Source organism: Aedes albopictus, chromosome 2, assembly GCF_035046485.1.
Source record: "Aedes albopictus strain Foshan chromosome 2, AalbF5, whole genome shotgun sequence".
Lineage (NCBI taxonomy): Eukaryota > Metazoa > Arthropoda > Insecta > Diptera > Culicidae > Aedes > Aedes albopictus.
Genome location: NC_085137.1, coordinates 464,420,591 through 464,437,522, shown reverse-complemented (window position 1 = coordinate 464,437,522; position 16,932 = coordinate 464,420,591). Strand labels below are relative to the sequence as shown.

General features: G+C 39.7%; 1 protein-coding gene across 2 annotated transcripts in view; it reads right to left on the bottom strand.

Annotated features, from left to right (window-relative positions):
* Nucleotides 1-16,932, bottom strand: part of LOC109407770 (uncharacterized) — a 38,985-nt gene that overhangs the window by 4,804 nt on the left and 17,249 nt on the right. The window contains exons 2-4 of one of the 2 annotated variants that reach the window (XM_019680945.3): nucleotides 8,896-9,229; nucleotides 705-1,206; nucleotides 19-343 (exon numbers count right to left, since the gene is read on the bottom strand). In XM_019680945.3, the coding sequence (XP_019536490.3) occupies nucleotides 19-343; nucleotides 705-1,206; nucleotides 8,896-9,214 (1,146 nt within the window). In that variant the 5' untranslated portion in view covers nucleotides 9,215-9,229. The remainder of the gene's footprint in view (nucleotides 1-18; nucleotides 344-704; nucleotides 1,207-8,895; nucleotides 9,230-16,932) is intronic. The other variant, XM_019680946.3, reaches the window with a different exon arrangement.

Genomic DNA, 16,932 nt, shown 5'->3' with positions numbered 1-16,932 from the left:
GCCCCACCCGCATCCTACCTTATTGTAACCTTTCAGCTCGAACCAGCCCGTATCGTACAAATGCTGGGCCGTGTGGGGCATCGCTCGGATCAGATTCAGCCGTGATATGCTGTCGATTCCAACCATCAACACACTGAGCGGTCGCTGTTTGTAGCTGTCGCGGTATCGATCCAGCCGTTCCCGTACGGCCGGTTTCGCCCGGACGAACGCATGCACGTTCGTGTAGACCGATTTGCGGGTCTTGCTGGTGGCCGATACGCTACCCTTGCAGCGGACCATCACCCCATTGGTCACGTTCGGGGGCAGTTGGACGTCGTGGGAGAAATATTTACACTCGCTTAAACTGGAGTTTTGATTTTGAAATAAGAAAAATAGATTAGTTGTTTATTAATGTTTGACAATACAAGCTCCACAATGTTCAGATAAAGCTCTGATTAGAGCTCTGATCAGAAGAGCATCTCAAATAGCTTTCAAGCTACTTGAGAGGCGTATACCCAAGTAACGTTTTGACCAATTTGTTTTGTCAAGGTCTAAAAAACCGTCATAAAACCAAAAACCTTTCATTTTGGTTTTATGATTGTTCTAAGAACCGCTTCTAGTCTATTTGGCTAAAAAATGTTACTAGGGCACTGAAGTTCATCGGAAGTTCACAGAACAGAGGTATAATGATTTTTGTACGTCACTGACCATCACAAAATACTCACTTAAAGTTTTTATCAGCCTTTTCGTTGATCCCGGATCGTTCGATGCTCTGGTAGCAGCATTCGATGTACTTCATGTAGTGCGGCAGGTGCGACGCAATGCGATCCCGGTGGAACCGCAGCACGACCGTATCGTTCGTCGCCACGGCGCTCGACGCCGATGCTTGATCTATGGTCGTGAGTGGATGTTTCGTCGAACAGGGCACAAATTGTTCCTTGTGGAACAACCGCATCACGTCGTCCGCCAGCGGATCCAAATCCAGGATCTTGCATCCCGGGCCCCAGACGAGAAATCCTTTTGGCACTGCGTTGGTCGTTGCGTTGGAAGTGGGTGTGGTTGAACCGTCATCGGCGTGAGCATCATTGGAGGAATGTTTCGATAGTTGTTGTTGTTGTTGTTGTTGTTGTTTGAGCACCACGTGGGGGTTGTTGGTCATCGAGTTTGGAATAACGGGAATGATTTGGTTGGTTGAGGAATCAAATACTACTTTGGGCGAGGCTAGGCCTTGGTGAGTTTATGAGTTTGGTTTTGGTCGCAATAGGTTTGCAGCAAATAGGCGTGGTGCAGATTGGTGATTTGGTTTTGCAGATATTTATTGGCATTGACATTATGTACACAGAAATAGGAAACCAGCGTGCAACATAGAATTTCATTCAGTGGCCGTCGGGATCGGGTGTTTTGATTGCCGTTGAGTGGGTTGGCGTTTAACATTGAGTTTTGAAGTACAGGGGACAAAACGAAAAGAAAAACACATTGGAAACATTAAAACCAATTGTATGAAAATTAACAGTTATTAGATTTTTAATGTCCGTAGGTTGAGAATGAGAAGGAAAGTATCCAAATGATCCATGGATGAAGGATTGATGGATTTGGAGTTTTTCAAACTGAAGAGGAAGAAAAATTAAGGTGAGATATATTTGTTTGAGCATTTGGAGAATAATACTGGGAAAACTTGTAGTTAGAAGGCTCGAAATGTTGCTAATTGACAAATTGGGAGATGAAATTGGTGTAAAAAAATCGCGTTCTGGCGGGATTTGAGAACCCACGACTCCGTAATTGTAATTGTAGATTTTATTAACGTCACGCAAACTTATCTTAACAACAGTATCAGGTATCAGGTCTAGTAGGCTCTAGAGGCATGTTCTCCACCATTTGGGACATTTGTGCCATCGCCATGAACACGAGCCTATTCATCATTTACCTGACGGAGAAGCGAAGGTAAAAAGGATAGGACAGGGGAAAGGACAGGTAATGAAATATAATCGTCATACACGCATAAGCGTACCAAAATGGGTTCAAACAGTGCCCTGAAAAGAGCACTGTGATAACGCATAAAGCGTAAAGAGAGCCTGTAGCTATTTACTACAACGGGTCAAGAACAACAGAATGTCCTGAAGATTCAGGTTTATGAAGTCAGTTTCACTTAATAAGTGTTTTCCGAGTACTCAGAAACGCAGTTGCGCAAAAACTAGACAGTTAGATATTAAATGATACGAAGTTCCATAATCGGATTTACAGCAATCACATACAAATGAATCAGCTTGCTGGATATTCGCCATGTGATAGCTGAGTCGGCAGTGGCAATGCTTTGACCAGCATGCTGCAATTCTGCTTTGACAGATTTGTTACTTCGCCACCCCTAGAGATGGCTCAGTGCAATACAATTTTGTTTGACGACATAACTCCAAACTATTCCAGTATTGTTTGTGCTGAGTGGCAGCAGAGGAGAGAAGGACATCTCCGGTGTCAGAAATTGATTAATATTTCATGCTGTTGGTCGCGACACCTAGCGGTTGAAGTCACACTTTCTACACGGAAAATTTCAACCGTGTTGACTCGAAAGAACAAAGTATTTGGGAGGCAGGTACACCAACTCAAAAATTGATTTGCAAAAATATTGTGTTTAGCTATAACGTATTTCGGAGACAGAGGCAAAGTTGCTTATCTCTTTAAACCATAAATAGGGTATGCGATACAATAGTGGTGGGAACATGTATAATATCATTATGATAATTATGAAAAATTGTAAAAACATCATGATTATGCTTTATAACAACCTGCAATTGCAGAAAACATCTTTGGTACGTCTACCATATTATTGCAATAGCGGTCGAAACAACAATTGATATGTTTTAAATGAAAGAAAATTTTAAAAATAGGAGAATTAATCATCGATATGACGTCATCTATTCATTGAATTTGATTATACCTGAAAGTGATCAATACACTTTGAGCCATGCAGTTGTTTTGGCGTTTATACACGTAGGAAACGAAATGGGCAGAAACAAAATAAATCGTGTCGATTTTTCACGCCATAATCTATCACTTTTCGTGTGGCCGGTTTGTTCTGAGATGCCCTTCTCTTCTCTGGTGGCAGCCCAGGTGTCAATCTGAAGTTTTACCCAACACTTGGATACCGAAACAGCTCACTCAGGGTCAATGAAGTCATCTGATGCTCCAGTGCGAGCTAATTCATCAGCCATTTCATTTCCAGCGATGGAAGAATGGCCAGGTATCTATACAAGGTGAACAGCGTTTGCTGAATTCCGTTCCTAGATTTGAGTTCGGCAAGCGATAACTATCTTCGACCTGGAGTTGGCCGAAGCATGTGTTTTAATAGCAGCCTGGCTATCTGAACAGAAGTATATTACTTTGCCCATTACGTGCTGCTGAAGTGCTGATTGCACTCCGCACATAAGAGCAAAGATTTCGGCCTGCAAAACGGTGCAGTGTCTATCAAGTGAATAAGACTGATTCAGCCTTAGCTCACAAGAATAAACACCAGCACCTGCACGACCTTCGAGAAGAGAGCCATCAGTGTAACATTCTTCTTCTTCTTCTTTATGGCTCTACGTCCCCACTGGGACTTGGCCTGCATCGCTTCAACTAAGTGTTCTTTGAGCACTTCCACAGTTGTTAATTGAAGGGCTTTCTTTGCCTACCATTGCATGAATTTGTATATTGTAAGGCAAATACAATGATACACTATGCCCAGGGAGTCGAGAAAATTTTCCCGACCGGAACGGGAATGGAACCCGCCGTCTCCGGATTGGCAATCCATAGCCTTAACAACTAGGCTAACTGGAGACCCCCCAGTGTAACATACGATGCCGTCTGAAATACTTCTCTCCAGATATCCAGATGTCCACTCATCCCGGAAAGGGAATTTGGTGGAAAATGTGTTATATGGAAAATTACAAGCAATTATAAGGACTGTTCATTAAAGAAAGTGTATTTTCGAACAAATTCATAAGTTTATTTTTTATAAATGACAATCAACATTCATGTGGCCGAATTCACGTGAGTTTGAACATTTACTTCGCTTTTCGGAAGAACGCTCGAACTTTCCTCTTGATACCTCCCATAAGATTCTGCACAACTTTCTCCGTAACTTTTCTTTGTGCCGCAGACCAAATTTTTTTGAAGCAATCAACAGAGCTTGCTTCTCTTCCATCTTTCTTGAGATGCCGCTTAATTATTGTCCGGTATCTTTCCGCATGACGCTGTTCAGAGAAGTTTTGTGGATTTTGCCATTTTTCGACAAAATCGACTTTTTCCGTCTTGAGCATCGTTAGTGTAGAAGAAGCGTAATAAGCGGATGCCAGATCCGCCTAAAACAAAAGAGGATCCGTATGTTTTCGGTAGATGGGTAGAAGTCGTTTTTTGATGCATTCCTTTCTGTTGTTTTCACCGTTGATAGTTCCCGTTGTGAAATACGAAGAACTCTTTAAGCCACATGAACGATCGGCTTGCCACACCAAAAACTTTTTCTCATTTTTTTCAGTTCTGATGTACCCTACATCATCCGGCACATCTGTCCCCTGCTTAGCGTTAAAAAATTGCGGTCCCGGAAGTGTATTAGTAAGCCAATTCTCGAAACGACAACTTTTTGGAACACCATTTGTGCAGAATTAATCTGCTAGTCGCAAAGCTAATACGACGTACCTATCGCTCAAAATTTCTTACTTTTTCCGTTTTCTTTGAGTGTATTGCCGAATTGAACAATGTTTTTACACACTGAGCAAAATTTCACATTTTTTGCTTAGTTTTAACTCTAAACTATTGGTAAACAGATGTCCACTTTCTTTAATGAACAGTCCTTAAGATCACTTGGAACAAGGACAACTTTGTCCCAATTCACTAAAAGTGGAAACAACGTGGTGTGTGTTGAACTGCGGTTCACAGGAGCTTCCTCTAGTAAACCGAGTACTCATAGACTAAGTGCAAGAAAGTGCTTCTATTTGAGATAAATGTGTAGTGGGGCAACGTCTAAGAGAACTTCGAGCGCTGCCGTGGGAGTTGAAGAGAACGCTCCAGAAATCGTCATTAAGCACATCCTTTGGAGATGGCATAATTTTGATTGGACCGTTCTCACTTCGCCCTTTTGCCACCACACAAGAAATCCATAAGTCAATATTGGACGAACAACAGTCGTGTAAATCCATTTGATATACTTGGGTTTCAGACCCCAAGTTGTACCAAAGGTTCGACGGCATGGCCCGAAGGCCATACAAGCTTTCTTGATTCTGAACTCAACATGAGGTGTCCAGGAAAGCTTGGAATCAAGAATGACTCCAACGTACTTAACCTGTTCAGTCACATCGATTTCAGAATCAAAGAGACGCAAAGGTCGAACACCATTACGGTTTCGCTTCTCCGTGAAAAGAGCAATAGATGTTTTACTCGGATTTACCGAAAGGCCATATTGGCGACACCAACCCTCAACTACCTGAAGGGCGTTTTGCATCAGGTCGAGAAGGGTGCTGATGCACATACCGACTAACAATGTTAGGTAGTCGTCGGCAAAACCATAAGTAGGAAAACCGCTATTATTGAGTTGTCTCAATAGCGTATCTACTACGAGATTCCACAAAAGCGGTGACAAGACTCCCCTGGGGGGCATTCACAAACACTCAATTTCCTAATCGCCGCTTGACGCAATGTCGAGAAGAGATGACCCCGTGCTGCTTCCAATATGGCATCGAAAGGCACGTTGTCAAAGGCACACCCGATATCTCAGAAGACACCCAAGCAGGATTGCTTTTGAGCGAATGCTTTCTCGATATCGTAAACAACTCTGTGTAAAAGAGTAACAGTGGATTTTCCAGATTGGTAAGCATGTTGGTTCACATGAAGAGGCACGTTGGCCAGATGAACATCACGGATGTGATGATCGACAATGCGTTCTAACCATTTCAGAAGAAAAGAGGTCAAACTGATAGGTCTGAAATTCTTCGCTTCTTCATGCGACGCACGACCCACTTTCGAAATAAACTTTTCAGTAATATCCCGCCAGGCTTTGGGAATATACCCTGTAGAAATAATGCAAACAAGTAGATTTTTCAAAACATATTTGAAATAATCAAAACCCGTCTGAAGCAAAAAAGAATAAATTCCATCTGCCCCAGGAGATTTGAAAGGAGCAAAGCTATTTAGTGCCCATTCAATCGATTCTGAAGTTATGATACTCCGAGTCGAAGCCGGAGAGTCATAACTACAAGAAAAGACGTCAGGTTCATCAGAAGATGTAACGTCCACACATCCGGGGAAGTGTGTACTGAATAAACATTCCAAAAGTTCCTCATCAGAGTGAAATCACCATGTGGCAAACGAAGTTCGTTCACTTGAAAATCCTTAGATTTAGCTAGGACTTTGTTCAATCGACTGACTTCACTCAAACTGGAAACATTTGTACAAAGGTTTTTCCAGTCGGATCGTTCAGCAGACCGAAGAGCTTGCTGAGAGCCTTGCGAGCCGACCAGAAAGCCTCCGAACCAGCCGAACGTCGTTTGTTCCAACTCTTTCTACATTGTTTCCTGAGTTTCGCCAGATTAGAATTCCACCAGCAGAGGGTAAGCTTCTTCAAAAGCTTCCATGATGAAGGCCGTTGTAGTATCAACGGCATCATCTAAATCACTTGGAGTGTCAATGGATGGTAAGTATCCATGAAATTTGGCTGCAACCAAATCGGTAAAGAGATCCCAGTTGGTTGACCGGGGATTCCTGAAACGCAAAGTTTGCAAAGTAGCATTCCCATGTTCAATAAAAATGTAGCGATGGTCAGATAAAGATTCTTCATCCGACACATGCCAACTGGCCATTTCGTGACTAATTATGCTAGAGCAAAGCGTTATGTCTAACACTTCTTCTCTAGCAGATACCATGAAGGTTGGGCGGTTGCCTATGTTAAGTAGTCTAAGATCTGTACTACTTTCAAATTGACGTCTGAGCTGCCCCAGATTATATGGTAAGCATTAGCATCACTGCCAACAATTAGCGGAAGGCCTTTTAAAGTGCAGTATACGATGACTTACTTGAAAGCATCCGTAGGGGATGGTTCATCATGCGGTAAATAAACCGAACAATAAACGTATTTCCTATTGAGGTTTCCAACAGATACATCGATTGTGATAGCATATACATCTCTAGTGGTTAGTTCAGAGATGAGTGTAGCAACGATTGCGTTGTTGACAAGCACACATGCTCGAGGCATAACACGCAAGTTTGCATTTCATTATTACTGAAAGATTCACAAGGTTTCCCAGATAGAATTTCCCCTTACGAAAGTAAGGTTCTTGGACTAACGCCACTTGGGCTGTACCATTTCGCATAGGTCTGCAAAGATGGATCGTTGCTGTTCTTTTGTGCTGAAGATTGATCTGAGCTATCCTAACCGTAGCCACTACCCAAACTAGGCAAGATTATACTCTTACCAATCACAGCATAAAAAAGAACAGCAACAATAAAGCCAGATCGGTATCGGTTTGAGAGCGCCAAAGGCGAGGATGCACAGAATACACTGTGTAAAACGCATAATGCGAAACCATATAGGTGAAAATTTAAACTAATTAAAAACATCTTCATAATCCCGCCCTTATTCAGCCTCAAGTATGAGATTAAAGAAGGGCAGCTAATTATTTCGGAGAAACACAAGGTCTACCGCGCTATTGCTCCGGTTAGCGCAGTAAGGGCAAAATAATGTGCAGGGTACCCTGGTAATCTTGCGATTAGGTTTTTATAAGACCCCCCCAACCATTCATTCCTAGGCACGGTAAGCATATTGCCGCATAACACCTTGAATTAGGGGTCACCTGATTAGTGGACTTCTACCACTGGAACAGGCGGTCCGTAGTGCTATTCTTAGCCAGTTGAACCAACCGCTACCGACACTACATAGCTATCTAGGCTGATCGAGAAAAGAAGTTAATATTGGTGATCATACGGGCCCGAAAAACGATCAATTTGTGCAGACTTATACAAAATGGTACAGCAAAAGTGGGGAATTTCTATCTAGGAAACCTTGTGAACCCGGTGCATGTTACCTTTAGCAAAATGAAATGGCAAACTCGCGTATTATGGCCTCGAGCATATGTGCTTGTCAACAACGCAATCGTTGCTACACTCATCTCTGAACCAACAATCAGAGATGTATGACATACATAATTGTATGTGCTAATTCAATTGACAACAGGAAATCGACTATTTTTCGGATTCGCGAAAAGTCATGTTTGTTCCAGATCCGTGATGATGGAATGATCGTTATCTTACAAACTTCATAAATAATGTGTTTATATAAAGTGAAATTGGAAGGATTTTGGATTCAAATTGCATTTAGTACAAATAAGCTAACTTTTAATTGCCAGAACCTCGAAATTAACTGATAAAGAAAACAACGCAACAATTTAATTAGATTTGATACTCAAAACTATTATTAAGCTAAAACGAACTCATCGATTAGGGAGGAGGAATGGGAAATTGATTGAAATGAAACTGCATGGTGTGAAATGTGTGGGACAATCGTGTGAGCATAAAGGAGGGTGGTGATGAGAGCACGAAATAAAGGTGGAGAACAAGTAGTGTGACGAGGCGTGCAAAGCCGCATTGTAAGCAACTTGCTATTTTAGTATCTTGATACTACTAGCAGCTGGTTGCAGCCAACGCTATATTCTCAACATCCCGGTTGTTTTTGCTCCGGGACGGTATACAGTGACGGACAAATAAACCAGTATAAGATTTGTCGTTGATTTCCAGATTAGGAAGTTTTTCATAAATTTTTCACAGTGGCAGTTACAATTAAAACGTAGGAAAAAATTGTTAAATGAATTGAATTAAAACTGTAAGAACATTAGCCGGTATCCTTGAAAGGATTGTCCGTCACTGTACCCGGTTATGTGGGGTGGCTTCTTTTCTTACCTCTTGGTCCAGGAAGGTCTTCGTCATCGTCCGGTATGGTGACCACCATCTGGTGCACCACGGGCCGTATGCTGATCGTGGACAGCGACAGGTAGAAGGTGATGAACACCAGTGCTACCAGCACCCCCAGCTTGATGCGGCCACATTTTTCCTGATGATGATGGAGGGGGTGGTGGCCTTTGTTGTCGCGTCTATTGGTGGTGCATGTGCCTGGTCCTGAACCCGCACCAGCGGGAGGCCGCCTCGACGACGACGATGAAGTGCTTTTCGCGTCCGTTTCGAGCAGGGGCTCCCAGTCGGATTCGTTGCCGGATCTCATGCTGGTGGAACATCGCTGTGAAGAAACGTGGAAGGAAAGAAGAGGGTGATAAAAATCCGCCATTATTAACAGACTTTGGGAGGCATTAGCTCGTCTATTCGAGGCTCGGTATGGAGATATTAAATGAAGAGCCTCGGCAGGATATTGGAAATGATGAAGCAGCTATTCTCGGCTTCCTTGTGCATTTGAGTATGGGGAATATCGTTGGTGACCGGGCGATGGAAGGAGGTTATAGCAAACGATTTCCGACACATTGGAGCAGCACAGAATGGCAACGGATGTATATCGTATACAGAGCGGAACTTTCATTACTCTTTTTACTGCATAGGTCCTTCCGTTCTGGTTTCTTCGAAGGCAAACTAGGGAGTCGAACAGAAATGAAGGATAAAAATAGACCTACGCCAAGCGTATTCTGCAACCCTATTCAGCGCTCCTGAAGGACGTCGCTCTTTTAACTTTCCGCGGTTTTTCACAAAAGGCATGGCAAATGCAACCGTCGCCATAAAACACCATATAGGGGAACTGGGGGTAAGACGCCCACGTAAAGGAAGAGTCCAATTTTAACCACGAAACACTTTATAATACACATTTTTTTGGCACTAACATGAAGCACCAACATGTTTTCTTCCAAATGGAAGAAACCATAAACTAGTTTTATGTTTTACTACTGAAAAATACAAATTTGAAAAAAAGTTTGATTTTCAGAATTTTAGTTTTAATGCGGGGTAAAACGCGCCACTAGTCACAGCTAACGTCAGGATGGCAAATTGTGTACATATACTTGCGCGCCTGGTTTATTGTCAACTGTTATTGTTCGTGAATGGTATACAGTCATTATATAATTATGGATCACCTGTAATTATGGGTCAATTCCATGTAAACGTCATAGTGAGCTGTTTTATCAATAATTACTACAAAATGACGCATGGCTGTGTGATTAGTGAACTTATTTATAGTAAAAATGTGCTGTTGCTTGGTTCCAACTTGTGTTCTACATAATTTGTGCCAGAATTTGGATCTAAATGGTTATTTTAATGTAAATAACTAGGGGTGGGCATTTTACCCCACACATGCCTCAGAAGTTTGGACCCTTGTAAAAAAGTTGTAAGGGTCAAATTCGATACTTTTCCGCTTGGTACACAAATAATGGGAGTGTGCAAAACAGCTTGTGGGGATAGCGAGAAAAAAATTCTTTTAAATGATGTAAAAAAGTGCAAACCTTTGACAGGCTAAAATTACATCAAAAGTAACCAAAAACTTGTTTCGAAGTTTTTGTACAATTTTTTTAGTAAAAATATGTAAACTCAAATGTGAAGAAGCATTTTTATTCTTATTTTAGCGATTGCAATTGAAAAAAGTACTGAACATAGCGTGGTTTGCCTAAAACAAGGGTGGCGCAACTTGCCCCCTATGGGCGTTATGGCCGCAGTTCCCCTACTGCTGCATCATGTGCAAATGACACACAGCTGATGCTAGGTGGTGCCAGCTGCCAGTTAGAATCATTTTTGCATACAGGAAGGCTGCAACTGGGCGACCGGCGGGCATGGTGCAGTCGCAAATTGGTCTGTATTTAGAGCCTTACGGTGCGATGTGTATCAAAATATTTGTCAGCTATAGCATACATATAGCTGCCAGCATAGCATTTATTTAGTATTAAAAAGGGCGACAGAGTTTGTGTAAACGAAGCGTTTTCTCGGTGATTTTAATAGTCCAGTACATTCCCACAAGGACTTTTATTTTCATCAAGTAGAGCAAAGCTCCCGATGATTGAAGAAGTTTTTGCGGGCATATGTTGGAAATCATCAAGAGAAGGTCTTGTTTACCAAAACTTTTTCATCCTTATTGAGACTTAATGAAGATTATTTTCAGTACTCTCACTGCTGTGTGCAACATTCCCATGCAAGGATGTTTTCGATCATCTGGCAATCATTTGACTCATTTGTCTATATCTCAGTTCAGAAGCCTAATATCAAAATGTAATGTTCGTCAAACTTGTAAATTATTGTTTTTCCTACAATTATCACCAAGGACGATTGTGCGATATTTGCCAGAAAACCATTCGCCAGAATGCCATAGGCCAGAAAGACATTTGCCAGAAAATACTATTTCCCAGAAAACCGTTTGCCAGAAAGTACCATTTCCCAGAAAACCATTTGGCAGAATGTACCATTCCCCAGAAAGTAACATTTCCCAGAAATTTTCCAAAGTTCTCAATCCAGAAGTGTTTCCAATCTAATGATAATTTAAAACAATCCTTTTGAAAAGTAAACCGTGTTTTTTTATTTGTTTGGAATCGATTAGCCCACGATAGGGGAATTCAGTTATTTTGGACAGATCGTTACGCGTATATATTTTGGACATTTACGGCAAAATCAAATAAAAGTGTCCAAAATATATAAGCGTAACGGTCTGTCCAAATTACCAGAATCACCATAACGATTTTAAAAAATGTAAAATTTTGTTTATGTTCAGTTTTATATACGAAAGTTAAATAAATGATTGGAGCTGATGTAGGAGCAAACAAGAAATGGTTTTATAGTAACTTTTAAAGAAAAGGCTATAGTTTGAAGAAGGGCAAATCACTCTGAAACAAACAAAAAAATGTGAACTCAAACCTTTCAAACTTCACAATACATTTAAACTTTTATGTTATTTAATTATTCTATTGCGCACAACAGTTTATTTCTTCAATTAGAACATTTCCACAAATTATCTTGTGGACAAGTTGATCATGATGTGGATCCAATTGATGAAATATTATTTTGACGGAATATGATCAATGCTCATCAGAGATCTTCCTTTCTTCAACACATAGGATGTTCTTCCCAGCTTTTACTGATTTTTGGATTTACTTATATTTTTCAAAGATTCCCTTGTTTCAATTGAAATTAATTTTTTAAGCTTATTTTTGATAATAACAATGACCTGATCACTTTAAATTATAATTTTTGTGCCGAACAGCTAAATTACCCGGAATTGTTGATCACACACTTAAGTCAATCGAATACCATAAACAAAAACCTTTTCTAAGCAACGAGTAAAATACACAGAAATAATAACTTAAGCGACGGTTTTATACTATACGGTTTTAACTATACCACTGTGACTGTCACTGCCCGAAAACCACAAGCTTGAATGTACCATTAGGCCGAATATCACTTGATCAAATGCTATAAAAAGCTTGTTCTTGAGGAAATTTATTCTAATAATTCCAGCACAGTTTGTTCCTTCTTTTAATCATCTGCTGTTCTTTCTAGATGAATTTCTTACTTTATTTGCGCCAATTTTAACCAATATATTCCCTTATCACGGTGTAACATGTGAGCTTAACATATTTGAGCTTATGGTATTATGGCTAATGGCGCTCCGGCTACTGTTATAGAATCTTAATATCAATGATGTTAGAGCATTCGGCTGAAGGCCGTTGGGTCGAATGTCATTTGATAGCAGTTCAGTAGGTCAAAAAGTTATTTTGCCGAATGGCCATATTTTTTTTTCTCCTTTTATACTGTTAAAATAATTGTTGAAATTGGAGCTACTGTATTTTACCCATGAATCTTTCCTTCTTTTAAATATAGGAACAATAAACGGGTTTAAGATCTGTAATTTTTTCAATAATTAAACTATTAGTTCCGCAATACCAATATTGCTTTATGGTTCTAATATAATCAACTATTTATGCCGAAAACTAGTATTACAATGGAACTAGAAAGAACAGCCTGTGTTTAGAAGAAGGTAAATTAAATATTAAATAATTTTGAACTAGAGAGAATAGTGCATTGTAGAAAAATAGTTTTTTTTGCATCGAAACCGTTGATGTTCAACTAGTGAATTTTGCCTTCTTTAAAACATAGGCTGTTCTTCTTAGTTAGGAAGACTAGATTTTGACATTGATTGTTGATTGCAGAAAAACAATAAGGCAATATTAATAATGTAGAAGTATCAGCTAAATATTGGAAAACCGAACAAATTTAAGAAACCGTTCCGATTCCTGTTCCATAATCACTGAATTGCGATTCGTGATCATCATTTCTACCCATTGGTTATTCGGCCTAATGGACTTCGGTCAGCAATATTTTTGCCATACCAGATGTTTGTGGACCTATGCACTTCTAGCCTAGTTACATCGTCTCGTAGTTACAAGTCTCGCGCTTAGTATCATACAGGCGCATCTGCAATGATCGATTTCTCTTCATAGATTTTCTCTTTGCTCAATAACTACCGGTGAATCATTTCCAGCTGTTTTCGTTGTTCTAGCCCTAGTCGTCCTTTATCGAAACAAACCAAGAGATCGTCCTAGCAGTAAACATATTAAATTAGTGTAAAAGATTGAAACTGGCGACATTTTTTATGTTAATGGATTGATATATATCCACCAAATTCTCACAATTACATCTTTAGTTTCAATTAATTCTTAGAAAATGGAGAAAATTTCTATTTGCCCGAAAGTACCATTTGCCAGAATGTACCAACCCCCAGAATTTAATATTTAATATTAAATTCTGAGGATTGGTACATTCTGGCAAATGGTACTTTCGGGCAAATAGTATTCTGGCAAATGGTGCATTCTGGCGAATGGTTTTCTGGGGTTTGTCATTGTGGCGAAGGGTTTTCTGGCGAACGGTTTTCTGGCAAATATCGCACAATCCCAAGGACGCCATATTCTAACTCTTATATTTACGGCGTAAAAGTGTTAGTACCACCTACTCATACTAAACGATCGAATTTTTCGATCGTTTAGTATGAGTAGGTGTTACTAGCGCTCTCACGCCGTGAATATGAGAGTTAGGATATGGCGTCCTTGGTGATAATTGTAGGAAAAACACTTATCTACAAGTTTGCCGAACACCTTATTTCAATATTATGCTTCTGAACTAAGCTATGGATAAATGAGTCAAATGATTGCCAGGTGACCGAAAATATCCTTGTTCCCATGCTCTATGGGAATTCCTATTAACATGGGACAACTCTGCTGCACACGGCAGCTCAGCCTGTAGGAAATGGTATCTCGACGGAATAAAAGTAGTTGAGGACCAAATCTGCCGAAACTTGTCATTAGCTTTGATAATTGACAGTACGAACATTAGTTTATGTGTAAATAATAATAAACGCTTCAGTCTGTACCTGTATTGATCATGAATTGTCTTTATTTTTTTTTTACAAATAATAGCACGGTATAGAAATCAGACGTGAAAACGATGGTGCGATGGTGCCTCAGTAGTTGATTGCTGTCATAAAACAGTTAAATTAGTACCGAAATGTGGATTGTGGAACGTTCGAGTGCGTCTGAATAGACTTGATTGCTAAGTGAAACAAGGGCATTAGATCCAACAACATGGCCATGTGGTATAAAATTTCGTGAATTCGTTAAGGGGAAATGAGTTTGGAAATTCCTAACGCATACATGCAACTGCAGCTCGAGAGTGTGTAAGTTTTCAATTATATTTGAAGAATACCCACGAAATTTCACTGTTATCTGAGATCGACCTTTTTAAAAAACTTAACATCAACGTTGAGAGCCCTTCTTTAAAAGGATCACTTAATAGCATCCGCCTAAAAGTGAGATAAAAATTTGATGTTTTTCATTAGTGCAAATAGCATGTTTATGTCTTCAGCAAAGTTGTAGAAAATATCAAAGGTAGAAAACTTGCCGAATAAACTATTGTTCTATCTGCTCAATTTCTAGAGACATAGGACATTTTCAGCCGGGGCCCGTGGCGTAGTTGGTCACACGTTCGCTTCATATGCGCAATTTTTCGTCAGTTGCTTTTCCCCAGAGAGCGGCTGACACTGGCTCAAACGGACCTGGATACCTGGACATCGGCGAACTGCTACTCATATGTAATTGACTCGCAATTGGACTGGAAAGGAACAACGGCCATCCATCATCATCCTTGTGGTCATCATTCTACCATGTATAGATTAGAAAAGTGAAAGAAGCAGAAAGACAACCAGTTCGATAAAGTAGAATAGAATACATCTAGGCGCTGTACAAAATGTATGTGCAGCTGTCAATTGAATTCGCTTACGTAGTGCCCTAGTGGACAATAGAGCAGAAAATTCGGTTAAGTGATTAGGAATTGGACATTATTTGTGAACAACCCCTTGAAATCAGATTATTTTTTTAATTTTTCCAGACATTTTTAAGATTTTTAAATGATCTACAAAGTTATATTTTATATAGCAAACTACATATTTCTACTGAAAACGGCAACAACTTTGATATTTTTTGAGATATTTAAAAATTTATGATAAAAAATAGTCTTTTTATATCTTTTTAACATCTACAGAGGCCCCATTTTGCCAGGTTCTTTTTCAACCCTAAATAAATTTATAAAAGATGTTAATTTTGTTAAACTGCTGGGCACTAGTTTCCTTAATTGAAATCGAGACGTAAAATATGTTGGATCGTAACTAAAATGTTCAAAAAACTCAAAAAGTATTGAAGATACAACTTTGTTCTTTTTAAAGAAAAAATGTATTTTCTAATATATAATAACTTTGCAGAACACTTCAAAATTCATGAAAAAAAAACTAGGAGTTAAAATAACAAAATGGAATTTAGGGGTCGTTTACAGAAAATGATTCATTTATTGTGATTGTATGCATTATTTCAAGCTAGTTTTGATACATTAATTTTAAGGCATTCAATTAAACCAATTGGTCCGTTGAATTAAACAAATAAATAAATAAATTATGTATATTGTTAAACTTGAACAGAGCGGCAACGATCTGTGGTCATTTAATTACCTTTCAAAGGTTCTTGCAAGAATTTTTCTCGAAATACCCTCCATAAAAAACGTCAGCATTTGTAGAAATACTTTTTTCAGATTTCTTCTAAAGTTTCCCTCAATGATTCTTTCAACGATTTTCACAAGAACAGTATTAGAAATTCAATTTGATATTTTCCTATGTTCTTCCGGATGATTCACTGTTTCTGCTTCTCCTCCTTTGAAATTTCTTTTTTTCTTCCTGCATTCTTCTCTTTTCACTTCTTCATGCGTTCTTCTTATTTCATCCTATCGTTCTTCTTTATCTCCTCTTCCTTTTTCGTTTTCCCCGTGTCAATTTTGTCCTGTCTCCGGCTTCTCTTTCGTCCTGTTTCATCATTTCTTCCTTTCCTTTCTTCTCCAATTCTATCGAGTTAATGCTGCGGATCTGGTCCAGGTTTCAGTGTTTCTCCCATTACCATCGGGTTCTTGATTTAACTTTCTTGAATCGCTTGACGCAATTGATAATTCATTAGGTCAGCGTTTCTCAAACTATGGGTCGCGACCCACTGGTGGGACGCGGGCTGAGGTTTAGTGGGACACGAAGTTTTGGGCGTTATTGTAATAATTATCTTTCCTATCTTCTTTAACTTCTTCTTTCTTCTTCTTTTCGTTCGCAATGGAACTTGGCCTGCCTCTCTTCAACTTAGTGTTATTTGAGCACTTCCGCAGTTATTAATTGAAGGGCATTTTTTGCCGACCAATGCATGAATTTGTACATTGTGTGGCAAGGCAAGTACAATGATAGAATATGCCCAGGGAGTCGGAAACATATTCCGGCCGGATCGGGAATCGAGCCCGCCGCCTCCGGATTGGCGATCCATAGTCTTAACCACTAGGCTAACTGGAGACCCCTTAACTTATGTCAAAAAAATTTACAAAAACTCTGTTCAAGAAAAGAAAAAAAAATAGAAATGAGGTTTCCCCATTAGTTTTCCCATAATTTTT